Source organism: Halichoerus grypus, chromosome 15 (genome assembly GCF_964656455.1).
Source record: "Halichoerus grypus chromosome 15, mHalGry1.hap1.1, whole genome shotgun sequence".
NCBI lineage: Eukaryota > Metazoa > Chordata > Mammalia > Carnivora > Phocidae > Halichoerus > Halichoerus grypus.
The window spans coordinates 51,880,939-51,895,832 of NC_135726.1; the positions used below are offsets into that span (position 1 = coordinate 51,880,939).

Here is a 14,894-nt window from a genome sequence, read left to right on the forward strand (position 1 = left end):
TAATCATGGGATCAAGGGCGGGTTTAAAATGCACCAAACAGAGCAGCATATTGCATTTACACTGTCGCTTAAAAGCATGCAGGCCACTGTCTCCTGGGATCTCCCGGCCAGCATCCCCAGCTGTCCTGCCGCACGGTAGGAGGAGACTGAGGTCGCGGTGCAGGACAGCCCTGTAGTGCGCAGGCGCCTGCAGTAGAGCTCGCGCATGCGCACTGCTGCGGCGGAGGGGCTGCCGTGTTTCACAGCGAGGTAGCCAGTCTGGGGTCGCTATGTCGTCCGTGGCTTTTGCTGTCCCTGGGGCGCCCCGGAACCTGGGACGCCGCTGAGTTCGTGGCTAGGACCACCCTTGCATGGGACTGCGATCCTCCTTAATGATTTCTTTTGGCGGCCCCGGGACTCAATGTCAGGTCGCTGCCGCCTCTGGGGCGTCAGGCCTCCCAAGTTCCGCGTCTCTGGAAGGGAGTCCGGAGAATCGCGCCTCGTGCAGCGCACCTGGCCAGGTTACACAGGTGCATCTTCCACGGGGCAGGAGCCAGCGTGCACATCTTTATCCAGGCCGAGATCCCAAGTCACACACGTGGGGCTCGGGCCCCCATAACCTGCGTCTGCCCCGTCAAGGCCCTGGCGTCCCCAGGCAGTAGCCCGCGCTTTGGAAAAGCCGTGGCACCTCCGTGGCTGGCAGGGGCCCACCTGCTGCAGCTGCATGGACATCTGTGTGACGCCCGCCAGCCTAGCTGCCGCTGGATTTGGGTTGCTGACTGTTCAAGGTTGATAAGGAACCTAGATGTGCCAACGGAACCGAGGCGCTTGCCCTCCTCAAAGGAAGCTCGGGTGAGAGATATGTGTCTGTGTAGAAGCCAAAATGCACCCCGGAGGGAAAGAAGCAGCTTTAAGTATGTGCAAAGCCCAGGGGGTGTCAGGGCTAGACCACCATGATGGTCCTGGGGGAGGAGAACTTCAGTGCCCCCGTCTCGGAACTCCCTGAGCTTTACTGTCATCCCTTCCCCGGCTCCTTCAGCGATAGGTTCGGAAACTAAGTCAGCAGACTGGGAGAAGATTCCTAAAAGTGCGTGGGGGAGAGAAGAGTAAAAGGTGCCCACATTCCTTCCTCGGTTTCAGCCTTCCACTTTTCCTGCGGGCCAGAGCTAGGAGGGAGAAAATGTAACTTTCAATCAAGATGGTTGTTTTCACTTTTACATACTTCTGGACATTTTACTTTTTACTTTTTTTTTTTTTTTTAAGAGAGAGAGAGAGAGCCCGTGGGGCAGAGGGAGAGGGAGAGAGAGAGAATCCCAAGCAGGCTCCACACCCAGTGTGGAGCTGGATGCCGGGCTTGATCTCACAACCCTGAGATCAAGCCTGAGCGGAAAGCAAGAGTTGGATGTTTACCCGACTGAGCCACCCCGGGGGCCTCTGGACATTTTAAATGGGTCAGAGGAGGATATTTATTAAATAAAAGGGACCAGGAAATTTCATGGGTTTTGATCTTTTTATCCAGGGGCAGGGGAAAAACTAGCACTACAGAAAAATACGTAAAAGGAAAGAGGTGGGAAGACCAAAGCTGCTTCGTAATTATATTCCATGAGGCATGCTTTGTTCATCGAAATGATGCCATTTAAATGTTTTTTTCAGCTTCATTGAGGGATAATTGACAAACGTACTGTGTATGTTTAAATTATTCAGTATGATGATTTCATACGCATATATTTTGTGGAATTATTACCAAGATCAAGATAATGAACGCATTCATCACCTTACAGAATTAACTTTTTTGTGTGTTGTTGATGTGGGAAACAAAGGCAAAGAAAAAATTAAATTTCCTTACTGCCCGCCCCCACCAAGATGTCTGGTGGCAGTTGTACTCCCAAGCCCATTGTATACACTGAAAAATTCATGACTGAATTTTTACTAAACAGTAATAAATGACCTTTTCCTAAGAACGGTTAGTCCCCTTAGGGTCCTGGAAACCTTGTTTGCAAAATACCTTGGACGTTTGTGCTGTCGGTAACCCCCTTCCAACTTGAAAGTTTATCATCAGTTTCCTGTCGCAACCCCAGTGAAGCTCTTTCTGCCCCCGGGTCCTGTCCCCGTGCTATAGAATTCTTTCTTGGCCCTCGACTCTGAACCCTGACATTTTCTACATCATTGTTAGCTTTAAAAATAGACTCAGCCAGTTATTCTGTCAGCAAAAGATGGGTTTATTGGAGGAACACAGGAGAACTGCAATCCCAGACAAACAAGCTGTGGCCAAACCACAGGCAAGTTTGGAATTCCAAGAGTGGTGGCTTCTCCCTGAGGGAGCTGTTGCTTGGAGGGATGAGGAAAGCCGCTTCCTTCCCCCTGTGAGTGGTATCCTCCTGCGAGTTCAAGATCATGCAAGGTCAAGTCCGTCTCTTCCTGTTGGGTGTGCAATTGACTATGAGTGGTAGGGCGTGAGAGCTCCCCCTGCCCAAACCTTCCCACTTCATTGTAATGAGGTTTGCCGTTACTGATTTTCACCATATACGTTTATATTGTGGGGCTGTTACTAAGATAATTAACACATTCATCACCTCACATAGCAAACTATGTGTTTTTTGAGACTGCTTAAGATCTGCTCATAGCAACTTTCAAGTATACAATACCATATGTATTATTAACTATCATCTCCATACTGTACATGAGATCCTCAGAACTTACTCTTTTTTTTTATGACAGTCTTTTTTTTTTTTTTTTTTAAGATTTTATTTATGAGAGAGGGAGGGAGCACAAGCCAGAGCGGAGAGGCAGAGGTAGAAGCAGACTCCCCGCTGAGCAGGGAGCCCAATGTGGGGCTCGATCCCAGGACCCGAGATCATGACCTGAGCTGAAGGTGGACGCTTAACCGACTGAGCCACCCAGGCGTCCCCCCTCAGAACTTACTCTTATAGCAGAAAGTGTGTAGTCTTTAACCTCTCTCTTCATTTCTTCCTCCTCCCAGCCCATGGCACCCACCATTCTACCTATGCTCTGTTTCTATGAAATCAGCTTTTTGTTGTTGTCGTATATTCTCCGTTTAAGTGATATTATACACTATTTGTCTTTCTCTGTTTGGCTTCCTGCATTTGGCATAAAGCCTTCCTGGTTCATTGATGTCGTCACAAATGGCAAGATTTCCTCTTTTTATGGCTGAACAATAGTCCGTGGTATTTATAATGTCTCCCACATTTTCTTTATCTGTTCTTCTGTCGATGGCTGTTTAGGTTGTTGGGTATGGATGTCTTGGCTGTTGTGAATAATGCCACAGCAAACATGGGTGTGCGGCTGTCTCTCGTGGCTGTGCCAGTCTCTTCGAGACAGTGATTTCGTCTCATTTGGGTATGTAATGTCGACGTTAGAAATGTTATTTTACCAGCCTGTCTCCCCCCCCCCCCCAATTTTTTTTTCAGGAATAGCAGAGATTTAGAATCTGATCCAAGCCATGGCAAAACCACAGGCAAGTCCAGAAAACAAAGGGGAGACTAATTTTTTATAGAGGAACCCAGGGAGGTGGGAGGGACTATTAGAAAGGAAAAGCCCATTGGAGTACACCAGGAGTTCTGAGAGTAGTGGCTTCTCATTGACTGACTGGGCTTTTGCCAGGACAGAATCTTCCTCTTGCTGAGGTAGTCCTGGAGGCTTCTTCCAGTTGGTTCTGCGAAGAGTTGTGTGTGTTATAGCATGAAAGCTTCCCTTTCTGGGCTCCTGACTCCATTTTAAGTGACGTTTGCTTTATCCAGTTTCAGAGGAGATTAAGCCAATGAGAAAATGAAAAGAGAAGTTTCGATTTTATAAATTCATGCAACACGAAGCCATCAGGTAGATATTCTAGAAGCTGCTTTCTAAATTTCATACGTCTTTGTTGATGTACATTCTTTTTTAATTTATGTGTTTCCATTTCAAAATACACATGCACAGTTTTCAAGAAAAGGGTTTTCATCTCATCCTGCTCCCCCTTAATACTCAAATCCTGAGAATCTTCCTTACAGTGCCTCAGTGGCTCAGGGAGATGGGTATTACCCCTGTTTTACAGATGAGGGACTGAGGCACAAGGAGATGAAGGTCTTGGGGGAGTCTCTGAGTGTCCCAAGATGGGCAGCCCAGGGCCCGGCACAGGATCAGCTTCTCTGTTTTCCTGCCTACCCTGCAGGAACTGGGGGGAAGCTAGTGATGTAGGTTGGGGTCTTTGCTAGCATGTGGAAAACATCACATTTTCATGAGGAGCTCGTCTAGAAAAGTTTCCTTTGGCCACAGAGAAAGAAAAATTAGGAAATTATGAGACACAGGCAAGGAAGAGTGGGAAGATTCCAGAAATGGCCAGAGGTAAAACAACAGGTTGTAGGGAGGGGGTGGTCTGGCTGGCTCAGTCATTAGAGTGTGTGGCTCTTGATCTCGGGGTTGTGAGTTTGAGCCCAGCGTTGGGTGTAGAGATTGCTTAAATAAACTTAAAAAAAAATTAAACAAGAACGACAACAGGACAGGGGATCCTCTTGTGACCCTCTACGTAGCTCATCCCTCCTTCCTTCCCTCAGCCATGAGCAGTTAGGGGCCCTTGCCTGGGGCAGTTTCTGGAGGTAGGGGATGAGAAGCACCGGGACTTGACACCCAGGACCTTCAACTTCACAACAAACTTCTGGGGGCCAAAGGACTCAGGGCAGCAGCATTCAAAGCAGGGCCAGAAGGTGCAGTTGGGGCCACAAAGGCGAGTCCGATTCAGAGGCAGGATGGTGTCGTCATCACAGCACTGCTCCGGGGGGTTGTAGATCTGGTCCCCACACCTGGGGGCAGGCTGGCACGGCCACAGGCCTGAGGCCATGGGGGCATCTGGCGGAGACACTGATGGTGTGGGTCCAAGGAAGACCAGATACCCACTTTCTGAGGGCAGCCTCCTCCCTCCCCATTCTTCCCAGTCCTTGTCCTTACCTGTGACTACTTTTGCACACTGGAGGAGGAAGATTGTTACGCAGACAGGAACTATGGGAAAAAGAAGGGGGCGGGGCTCTTTTATGGTTCCCCGAAGTACCAGCATTTGGGGGCTTCCTGCACACACAATGCCAAACAATTCTGAGACACCAGCAGGGTGTCTGAGAATTCAACTCCATTCTGCAGCTGTCTATGCAGAGATAGAATCAGATTCTAACAGGTTCTGGGCTCAGTCCTACAAGGCTGATTCGGTCTCTAGCCCCTCTCTCCTCCCAGGAGCTGGGGAAGGTGGGAATGAAGTTTCCACTCCTTCATTCACAGGGTCGGGCCTCCTGGCTACCGGCACCCATTCTTGGGTGGGTCCAAAAGTTACCTTCATGAATAACAAGACACCCATTTCACCTTTACGGTTCTGAGTCATTTTCCCAAACTCTGAAGACCAAATATACCTGAGGAATATATTTTGGTTATCTGAATGACCAAATATATGTTTCTTATAAATCATTATACGGCAAGGTGGAGCATGGGGCGGAGAAAGTGGCCGTGGGGTCCTCAGGGAAGGCAGGTGAGTATGGAAGAAGCCACAGGTTAGGGTGATTTAAAGGTGCGTCCGCAAGGGAGTTAGCTCAGCCAGGCCCTGAGTAGCTGGGGCTGTCCAGGGGAGGGGCATTCAGGGAAGACTGAGTCCTCAGCCTTGGCTCCCAGAGAGAAGGTTTCTGGTTTGTTAAAGAAGGGAGCTGTTTGTCAGAGATGCTTCTGAGGTTCCCAGGGGTGGGGAGGAGCCCGGGATGATGTTGAGGTTTGGGAGCTGCGCTGGGGTTGGGGTGATATGATGGTAGCATTTGGGGGTCCTCCTTACCTAAGATGGAGCTTCGTGATGTCATCGCTTCTGAAGAGGCTCTAGGACAGTGAAGGAGGGCGATCGAGTCTGGAACTTTATTGTAGACAGCTGCCCCAAACTTCGTCACCAGTTTCTGATTGCGCTGTTCCGATCAGGCCACCCCCAGCTCTCCAGTGGATTCTATTGGAACCACCAGCACATAGTTGCTTTAGGAGGGGACTAACTGGTCTGCCCTTAGGTGTGAACTGAAAACAGTGTCACAGACTGGCTCATTGCTGCTTCCTGGGCTACTTCAGGTTTCACCTGGCTGCAGCTTGGCCTCAGCTTGGCCTCAGCCCAGTTGAACTTCTCAGCAGTTTGCATCCTGGGCACTGAGGAGAATGAAGACTTCATCCTAGCAACACCCGTTCCACATCCCCGGGCTCAGCTCCATCCACATCCCTGATTCAGTTTCTCAGCTCGTGCCCAGTGCCATACTCATCTTGGTTCCCACTCCAAACTTAATTCTCTAAAATTTTTTTTTATTTTATTTAAATGCAATTAATTAACATATAGTGTATTATTCATTTCAGAGGTAGAGTTCAGTGATTCGTCAGTTGGATATAACATCCAGTGCTCATTACATTACTTGCCCTCCTTAATATGCATCACCCAGTTACCTCATCCCCCTACCCACCCCCTCCAGCAACCCTCAGTTTGTTTCCTAGAGTTAAAGAGTTCCTCATGGTTTGTCTCTCTGATTTCGTCTGATTTTATTTTTCCCTCCCTTCCCCAATGATCCTCTGTTTTGTTTCTTAGAAATTCCACATATGAATGAAATCATATGATATATGTCTTTCTCTGATTGACTTATTTCGCTTAGCATAATACCCTCTAGTTCCATCCGTGTTGTTGTAAATGGCAAGACTTCATTTTTTGATGGCTGAGTAATACTCCATTGTGTATATGTGTGTGTGTGTGTGTGTATATATATATATATACACACCACATCTTTATGCATATTTCTGTCGATGGGCATCTGGGCTCTTTCCATAGTTTGGCTATTGTGGACATGCTGCTATAAACATTGGGGTGCAGGTGCCCCTTCGGATCACTATGTTTGTATTAACTTCATTTTTTTTTTTTTTTTTTTTTTGTATTAACTTCATTTTACAGGGGAGGAAAAGGAAGTAAAGATGCGTGCCCACTGTCATGCACGTGGTAGGGGCATCGTCAGGAGTCTAACCAGGCCTGGCTCCTCTGAAGACAGGTACCCTATCCTTTTCATTCTGGGATGTCACTATCCCCTCGGCCTGCTCTGGTCCAGCTCATCCAGGCCCTTTCATTATCATCACTTATCAGTCATCACTCACCTGGGGACAAACAGTGCTTCCCCTCTTTCCCCAACAAGGCAGGTAGTGGGATCTTCTGAAGTACCAATATGAACCAGTTCCTCTGCTGCTTGCACCCATCCAGGATCCCCAGGGCCTTAGGTTGGCATTCAGACCCCTCACCATGGCTTGTAGGCTCTTTGTCATCTGATCCCTGCTGATCTATCCCCTTCTGATGGTTCCCACTCATGCCACACTCTTTCTTCTCGGATTTCTCCAAGCCAATCCCTCTGCCTGGAATGGCAGCTTCTCTGCCACTTCAGTTTGCCAGTAAATTTTCATTATGTATTCCAACAATACCCTGCACTTGGCTGGATTAATACCTATCCACTGACCACTCCTCCTGTGTCCTGTCCTGTGCTGGGGCCCCGGCAGGGACCATGACATCCTTGGTCCTGTCTTTCTGGGGCTCACAGTACATGGGGAGGACAGACCCATCCCAGGACAGTGACAGCCCCGGGTGGGTACCATGGGGGAGTCCAGAGGGTTAGGGAGGACTTCTGGAAGAGCCATGGGATCAGCATAAGCAAAGGCATGGGGATAGAGTAAAGGGGACTTGGAGATAGGACTCAAAGGTGATGCACCGGGTCAGAGGTTACCCATGGGCTGAACACTCAGTGAGGCTCCAGGGCGTGTGGTGGGGACATGGGCTCTGACCAGGCCAGCCAGCCCCAGTCCCTGCTGAAATGGAGGTCACACACCAATGGGGAAGAATGCCAAAAACAAACAAAAGAAGCAAAACCAGACAAGCAAATGATAAAACTATCAGAGATTGTAATACGAGCTAAGAAATCACATGAGTGTTGAGAAAGAGCAGTGGGGGAGACCTAGGAAGCTGACACGATAGAGGAAGACCCAGAGGAGGGTCACTTCAGAGAGATCTGAAGAAGCCAGCTGTGGAAAGGGAGTTCCGGGCGGAGGGAACAGAACAGCAAGAACGATGTCCCAAAGTCTGGTTTGGCTACTCTGGGATGGAGTGAAGGGTGGGGTGGGGGGAGGCAGGAGGACCACGGAGCTATGTAGGCCATGGGAAGGAGTAATAATCAGTTATGTTTGACCACACTCCTGGCCCTGCCCTGAGCATTTTACATGCATTACTTCATTGGATGCTCACAACGGTTATAAGGGTAGTATTTTACCTGAATTTTAAAGAGGAGGTAACAGAGACTCGGTGGGGTTAAATAATTTGCCCAAGGTCTCACAGTGATGACGTGGCAAAGCTGGGATTTATGCTAAGACTTTAGAACCCCACCTCTTGGTTACAATATCCTTAAACCTCAGGAGGTTTATTGGCTATTGTTTGGTCACCATGCTGTACCCAACACCTAGAACAGTGCCCAGCTCGCCACTCAGGACACATTTGTTAAGGGATTAAGTGAACTACTTGCATTTTATAGAGAAGGAAATTAAAGTTAGATACATAAAGGTTTCCAGATGATACATGGTCGTAAAACAGTGTCAGGATTTGAATTTGGGACTGCCTTATTTCAAAATCCTGGCTACACTCTCCCAGTGGGGAGCATTGTTTCCTCAGGGTAATCCCACTACTGGCAAGGCCCTCTGGTTCTTCCTCGGGGTAGAGGTCACCACCCAGATCACGCAAAAGAGGCCCCCTTGGGCCACAGCAAAGGTAAAGGTCGAGGAACAGAGTGGGGGGCTGAGGCCCCCTCCAGTGACCACAACAGGAAGCTGCCGAGAAGCTGGAAAACACAGCCCGCTTGCTAGGTACCACCCCACCTTTACTCCAGAGCCTCAGGCAGCAACCCCTCTGTGGAGCAGACCGTTTGGAAGGACCTGGGAGGGGCGGAATCTCTGGAAGCCTCAGGCTACCAATAATGTGATATCCATTGAAATTGTCATCCTGAAATTTTTTTTGTTCAAAATGCTTCACTGGGAGCAGAAGGGTTTTTCGGCCAAAGCAAACGGCATATAGGGAGGTGGGGGTTTTCAGCATGGATCTTTGTGTGTGTGTGTGTTAATTTTGATTTAAAAAAAAATGTCTCACTCATGTATTACTTATCTTGATCACGGAGGTTTTCCGTGGCACCTTCTGAAATTTTGCACACAAGGTATATAACCGCAGTTGTTTCAATAGACCTCAGTTACTTCTGTTACTAAATTATGCTCGTCCTGACCCTGCTGGGAAGCATTCTAGAATTATGTTGAAGAACATGAGCTCTAGAGTTAGTTTGGATTCAAATCCTGGTTCTGTTTCTCACTGGCTTTGTGGTCCTGGGCAAGCTGCTTAACTTCACTGTGCTTCGTTCAATTTTCTTACCTATAAGTTTGCAATAAGAATTAGCACCCAACATAACTCTTTGTTTCGAGAATAAAATAAGGTAACACACATAAGAAAACTTGGGTAATATCTCATAACATATTATGTGCTTGATCCATGTTAACCATTAGTCTTACAGAAATAGTTTCATGAATTAATTTATTACTTCCCTGCCAGCAGCCAACATATAGGTAATGTTTGAGCAATTTGTTGTTTCAAACTCTTCTGTGGGGACGCCTGGGTGGCTCAGTCGGTTAAGCGTCTGCCTTCGGCTCAGGTCCTGATCCCAGGGTCCTGGGATCGAGCCCCACATTGGGCTCCCTGCTCATCGGGAAGCCTGCTGGTCTCTGCTGAGTGTCCCCTCCTCTGCCTGATCTTCCATAACTTGACCTCATGTGTCTGCTCTTGTTCATGGGCCCATGTCTGGTCCAGAGGGGTTGCCCCCACCCTCCCATCTCTGCTCAGAAATACTAGGGGCTGCAGGCCCCTGGTCAGGGCAACCTTCTCTCTCTTGGTCCACCATACGGTACCTACACGGAAACTTGCCTTTTAGTTTTCCAGCTGCAAGTCAGATAGTAATACGCTATGTCCTAGGAGCACATATTAAGTTCTTAAAGTCCATGGGCACCTTGAAACTCCCTCTCTAGGCTTCAGTGAGCAGAGAAGCAACCTGCCAGCCCTTCCCTTTTGGGACTCACACAACACCGACAGCTCTCTTCAGAATTCCTCCCTTATCCCCAACTTCCTCTTCGTCTATGCTCCCAAACTCAATAAAAAACTCTTTCATGGTTTCCTATCATATTTAAAATAGAATTCAAATTCTGACCCCTGCCCCAGAGGCTTCTGGGAGTTTCCTCATGCCCATTGCCCCTGACCGTCTCCTACCCTGTGCTTCTCCTGCTCTGACTAGCCTGGCCTCCTCCCTGCTTCTAATAACATGCCAGGAAAATATACTGATGTGCTCTGTGATGTTACCACTTGACGCCAGCTGTATGCATTGGAGGGTTCCTTGGACTCTGCAATATTGTGTACATTTGGAAGTTTTCCTAATAAAGATGTTTTTTCATGTCAATAACAAGAGCATCCCCATCCTGCAGCCATTGCGTGGTGACCCAAATAAGTGCCGGAATATCAAGAACAAAACAGAATAACTGGTCCGTAGATGTTGGGTATTGCTGTGACAGGTGTTATTGTGATCCCCTCAGCTCCCCATCTGCTGTCAGAAACAATCAACCCCCAAACTGTGTCTTTGTCTCAAGAACAAGGAACACCTGAGGCTGGCAGCAGGTCACCCCTTTCTGCTCTCATCTGTGAAGAGAGTCCCCTCGCCACACCCTCACCAACAGAGGTCTCAGTTTCTCCACCTGCTCACCACCAGCCAACCAAAGGCCACCTCTCTCCACCTCGTGTCCTCCGCTGGCCCAGTTATCATTGCCTTCTGGGGCTGCAAGGCTCCCACCTGTAGAGCTGAGCAGGCAGAGATCAGAAATCATTCCAGTGGTCCTGGTGGCTTGACAGATGGACATCATACTGAACCACCAGGCACAGCTGTCTCCCATGGGGAGTGAATTAATGGGAAAAGAGATAACTTTTATAAAAACTCACATATTTGCCATGACTGGGACCCTCTGTGCCCAGGCTACAGCTCCGTGAGTCCATCGAGCCGCTACCCCCTCGTGTTCTGACATTTTCCTAAGGTGAGCCCAGGGCCCAGCTGACCTGCATTTCCTTCTGGCCTGCATATGTCTTGTGACTCAGCTCACCCTCCCCACAATGAGGATCTAGGGCACAGTCTTTGGAGAACTTGGACTTTACCAATGGACAAGAAAAGGCCAAAGAGCTTCTGCTTTCTGCCCTGCAAGAAATACTGAGTCCTAAAAATACAAAAATGGCTTGCTCCTTTCTGGGAACATGGGGAGAGATTTAAGGGAATAGTTCTCTCAAGAAATTACCCAGCCACATTAGGAAGTCACAAAGCAATAAGGAGATGGTTATTAGGATCAGATGCATGTTATAAACTAAGGGGAGAATGTGAGGACCTTTCACCCCCGAAGCTGGCGACAAGTTCATTCTCTTCTTTTTTGGGGAAGCATTACAGTGAAGAGAGGAATCAAAAAGAAAGACCCATAGTTTGCACGAAAAGCTTTGCAGTCTACCTGCTCCTGGAATGGGGTGTGGAGACAGTGCCTTATTCAGCTTAGAACCAGATCCATGAGCTGCCACCCCACACAACACCTTCATGAAGGGTTGGACCTCAAAGGGAGGACTGCCATCGAGAGTATGAGTGGATGATGCAGTCAATGGGGAGGGGCGGGAGGCAGCGGCAGAACGGTGGCCATGTTACTCCCCGCAGAAGATTTCAGACCTTTTACAGGAGCTGGAAGGAGCAGAAAACCCTAACGTCATTTTGGGGAAAAAAAATTGATTCCTGATAACGTGATTTTTATTAACACACAATGTACATACAGCAAAGTATACAAATCATAAGAGTATAGCGGGATGAAGTTTATTCACCCATTCTGTGATAGGGGAGGAGAGAATAATTTTCCTTCTGAGTTCTGAGCAGAGATCCCTTTCATAAAAGATTAATGAGAGAAAAACAAAAGTTTACTCACACGTACACTTCATATGTACATAGGAGATACCCAAGGGGAAAATGGGTAACTCCCCAAGGTGACAGAGATTTCAGGATTAAATACCATCCTAATAGGGAAAGGGGAGGAAGGAGGTAGGCCTGTTAGGGAAGAGTAAATGTTTTTTTTTTAAAGATGTATTTATTTATTTTAGAGAGAGAGAGAGAGAGAAAGGGAGGGGTAGAGAGAATCTCAAGCAGACTATGTGCTGAGCACGGAGCCTTACGCGGGGCTTGATCCCACAACCATGAGATCATGACTTCAGCTGAAACCAAGAGTTGGATGCTCAACCGACTAAGCCACCCAGGTGCACCAGGAGTAAATGATTTCTAGGAAAGCTGAATGGGCCCTAAGAAGGATAGATGGGAGGTATGATAGTTTGTGACAATGTCTGTCTGGGTTTGGTATCAACTTCTTGTCTCCTCTCCTGTGATAAGAGTCCATCTTTCCTGGTTGATGAAACTCCTGGGCAGTGGATTTCTTTTTTTTTTTTTAAAGATTTTATTTATTTATTTGAGAATGAGATAGAGAGAGCATGAGAGGGGGGAGGGTCAGAGGGAGAAGCAGACTCCCTGCTGAGCAGGGAGCCCGATGCGGGACTCGATCCCAGGACCCTGGGATCATGACCTGAGCCGAAGGCAGTTGCTTAACCAACTGAGCCACCCAGGCACCCTGGGCAGTGGATTTCTAACACACGAATTCCTTCTGGAGGATCTGTCTTTAGGCAGATACGTTCTTGAGTCTATAAGTTTATGGCTTTTGCCAGGTATGGGAAATCTTCAGTCATTTTTTCATCAAAATCTTTGTCGGTTTTCCTCTTTCTCCTGTCCTTCCAGTACTCCAGTGACAGTAATGTTAGATCTTTTGTTATAGGCCCAAAGGTCCCAGAAACTCTGTTCATTTTGTTCCCCCCAGTCTGTTTTCTCACTGTTGTTCACACTGGGTAATTGCTATTGTTCTATCCGCAGATTGAATGAGCCTTCCCTCTGTAATCTTCATTCTGTTGTTGATCCCAGAGGTGTGGTTCTTCTTTACATCTATTTTTCTTATTTCCTGAGACTCTTTCTTTTTTTTTTTTTTTAATTAACATATAATGTATTATTTGTTTCAGGGGTACAGGTCTGTGATTCATCAGTCTTACACAATTCACAGCGCTCACCATAGCACATATCCTCCCCAGTGTTCATCACCCAGCCACTCCATCCCTCCCAACCCCCTCCACTCCAGCAACCCTCAGTTTGTTTCCTGAGATTAAGAGTCTCTTATGGTTTGTCTCCCTCTCTGGTTTCGTCTTGTTTCATTTTTCCCTCCCTTCCCCTATGATCCTCTGTCTTGTTTCTCAAATTCCTCATATTCCTAGACTCATTGTTCATGTCAAGCATGTTTGTGATTGCGTCTGTAAGCATTTTTACGACTTATAGATCCTTACCAAGTCATTCCATCACCTGTTGGCACTTCAGTGTTGGCATCTGTTGATTCATCTTTTCTCATTCAGGTGGAGGTTTCCTGGTTCTTGGTATCATGCATGATTAAAAAAGAAAGATTTTATTTATTTAGAGAGAGAGCACGAGTGGGGGGAGTGGCAGGGGGAGATGGAGGGAGAGAATCTCAAGCAGACTCCCCACTGAGTGCAGAGCCTGACTCAGGCTTGATCCCATGACACTGAGATCATGACCTGAGCCAAAACCAAGAGTTGGCTGCCCAACCGACTGACCCACCCAGACGCCCCTCAAGCATGATTTTCTGTGGAAATCTGGACATTGTGGATATTGTGAGACTCTAGATACTGTTTACATTTTCTGGCGTAACAGACCTACTCTGGCACTGTGCTGCTGGGTGAATAGGGTAGTTATCATCTGAAAGTTCTTACATAGGCTGCCCCTTTCCTGACCCTTTGGCTGGAGAAAACAAGCTTTTATTTTCTCTCTCTCTCTCTTTTTTTTTTTTTTCCCTCAGTCTTTGGCCTTTCTGGCTTGCTGGCTTCTCGAGCACCACATCTGGGATATATGAAGCACAAGGAAAACTCAAGCAAACTCACTACTGTGCCATTTCTCAGGTCTCAGGGTCCCTGTTTGGTCTGCCTCTTCTCTGTACTTTTCTGAGCCTTCTTATGTTTGCTTTTATAGCTATACCAAGAGATAGGGAAAGGTGCACGTTCTCCGTCTTTATCTTTCTAGAGGTCCACTCCGACTGAGGGTTTTTTTTTTTAAGATTTTATTTATTTGAGAGAGAGAGAGCACAAGCAGGTGGGGGGGGTGGGCAGAGGGAGAGGGAGAAGCAAAGTCCCCACTGAGTAGGGAGCCCAACATCAGGCTCGATCCCAGGACCCAGGGAACATGACCTGAGCCAAAGGCAGATACTTAACTGACTGAGCCACCCAGGCGCCCCCTTACTGGGGGGTTTTGATAACACATTTGCCAGCCTGAAACCTGCATCCCAAGTACCACACTCTGTCTTGATTTGCTCCAATAAAGATGCCGAGTCGGGCCTGGAAGCTGTGGCTGGGGTCCAGTCTGCCTATGTCTGTGGAAGTTCACCATCCCTTGCCGCTTTCTGTCTGTCTGCTTTTGGCAGGGGTCAGAAGGTGACCTGCATGAGGACAGAACGGTGCCTGTTACTTCTGAGTCTTTCACATTCTGTGGTTCACCTCTGGGCCCCCCTATCTGGAAGGTGATTCTGGAAAAATGTAGTTCCCAGACTCAAAAGGGAGTGGTGGTGATAGTGAGTTGAGCTCAGAGTGACTGGCACATTGAGCCAGAGTGACTGGCACATCCCAGGATGCTGGGATCGAGTCCCGCATCAGGCTCCCTGCTCAGCGGGGAGCCTGCTTCTCCCTCTCCTCCCCGCTTGCT

The 14,894-nt window shown here is 47.9% G+C and overlaps 1 protein-coding gene across 1 annotated transcript; it reads right to left on the reverse strand.

The window, feature by feature from the left end:
• Window positions 1-4,525: 4,525 nt before the first annotated feature.
• On the reverse strand, window positions 4,526-5,804 carry LOC118534467 (insulin growth factor-like family member 3). Its single transcript, XM_036090348.2, has 3 exons — window positions 5,780-5,804; window positions 4,921-4,971; window positions 4,526-4,821 (listed from the first exon to the last, which is right to left on the reverse strand). The coding sequence occupies exons 1-3, from the start codon at window positions 5,802-5,804 to the stop codon at window positions 4,526-4,528; spliced, it is 372 nt and encodes a 123-aa protein (XP_035946241.2).
• Between the last annotated feature and the right edge of the window lie 9,090 nt (window positions 5,805-14,894).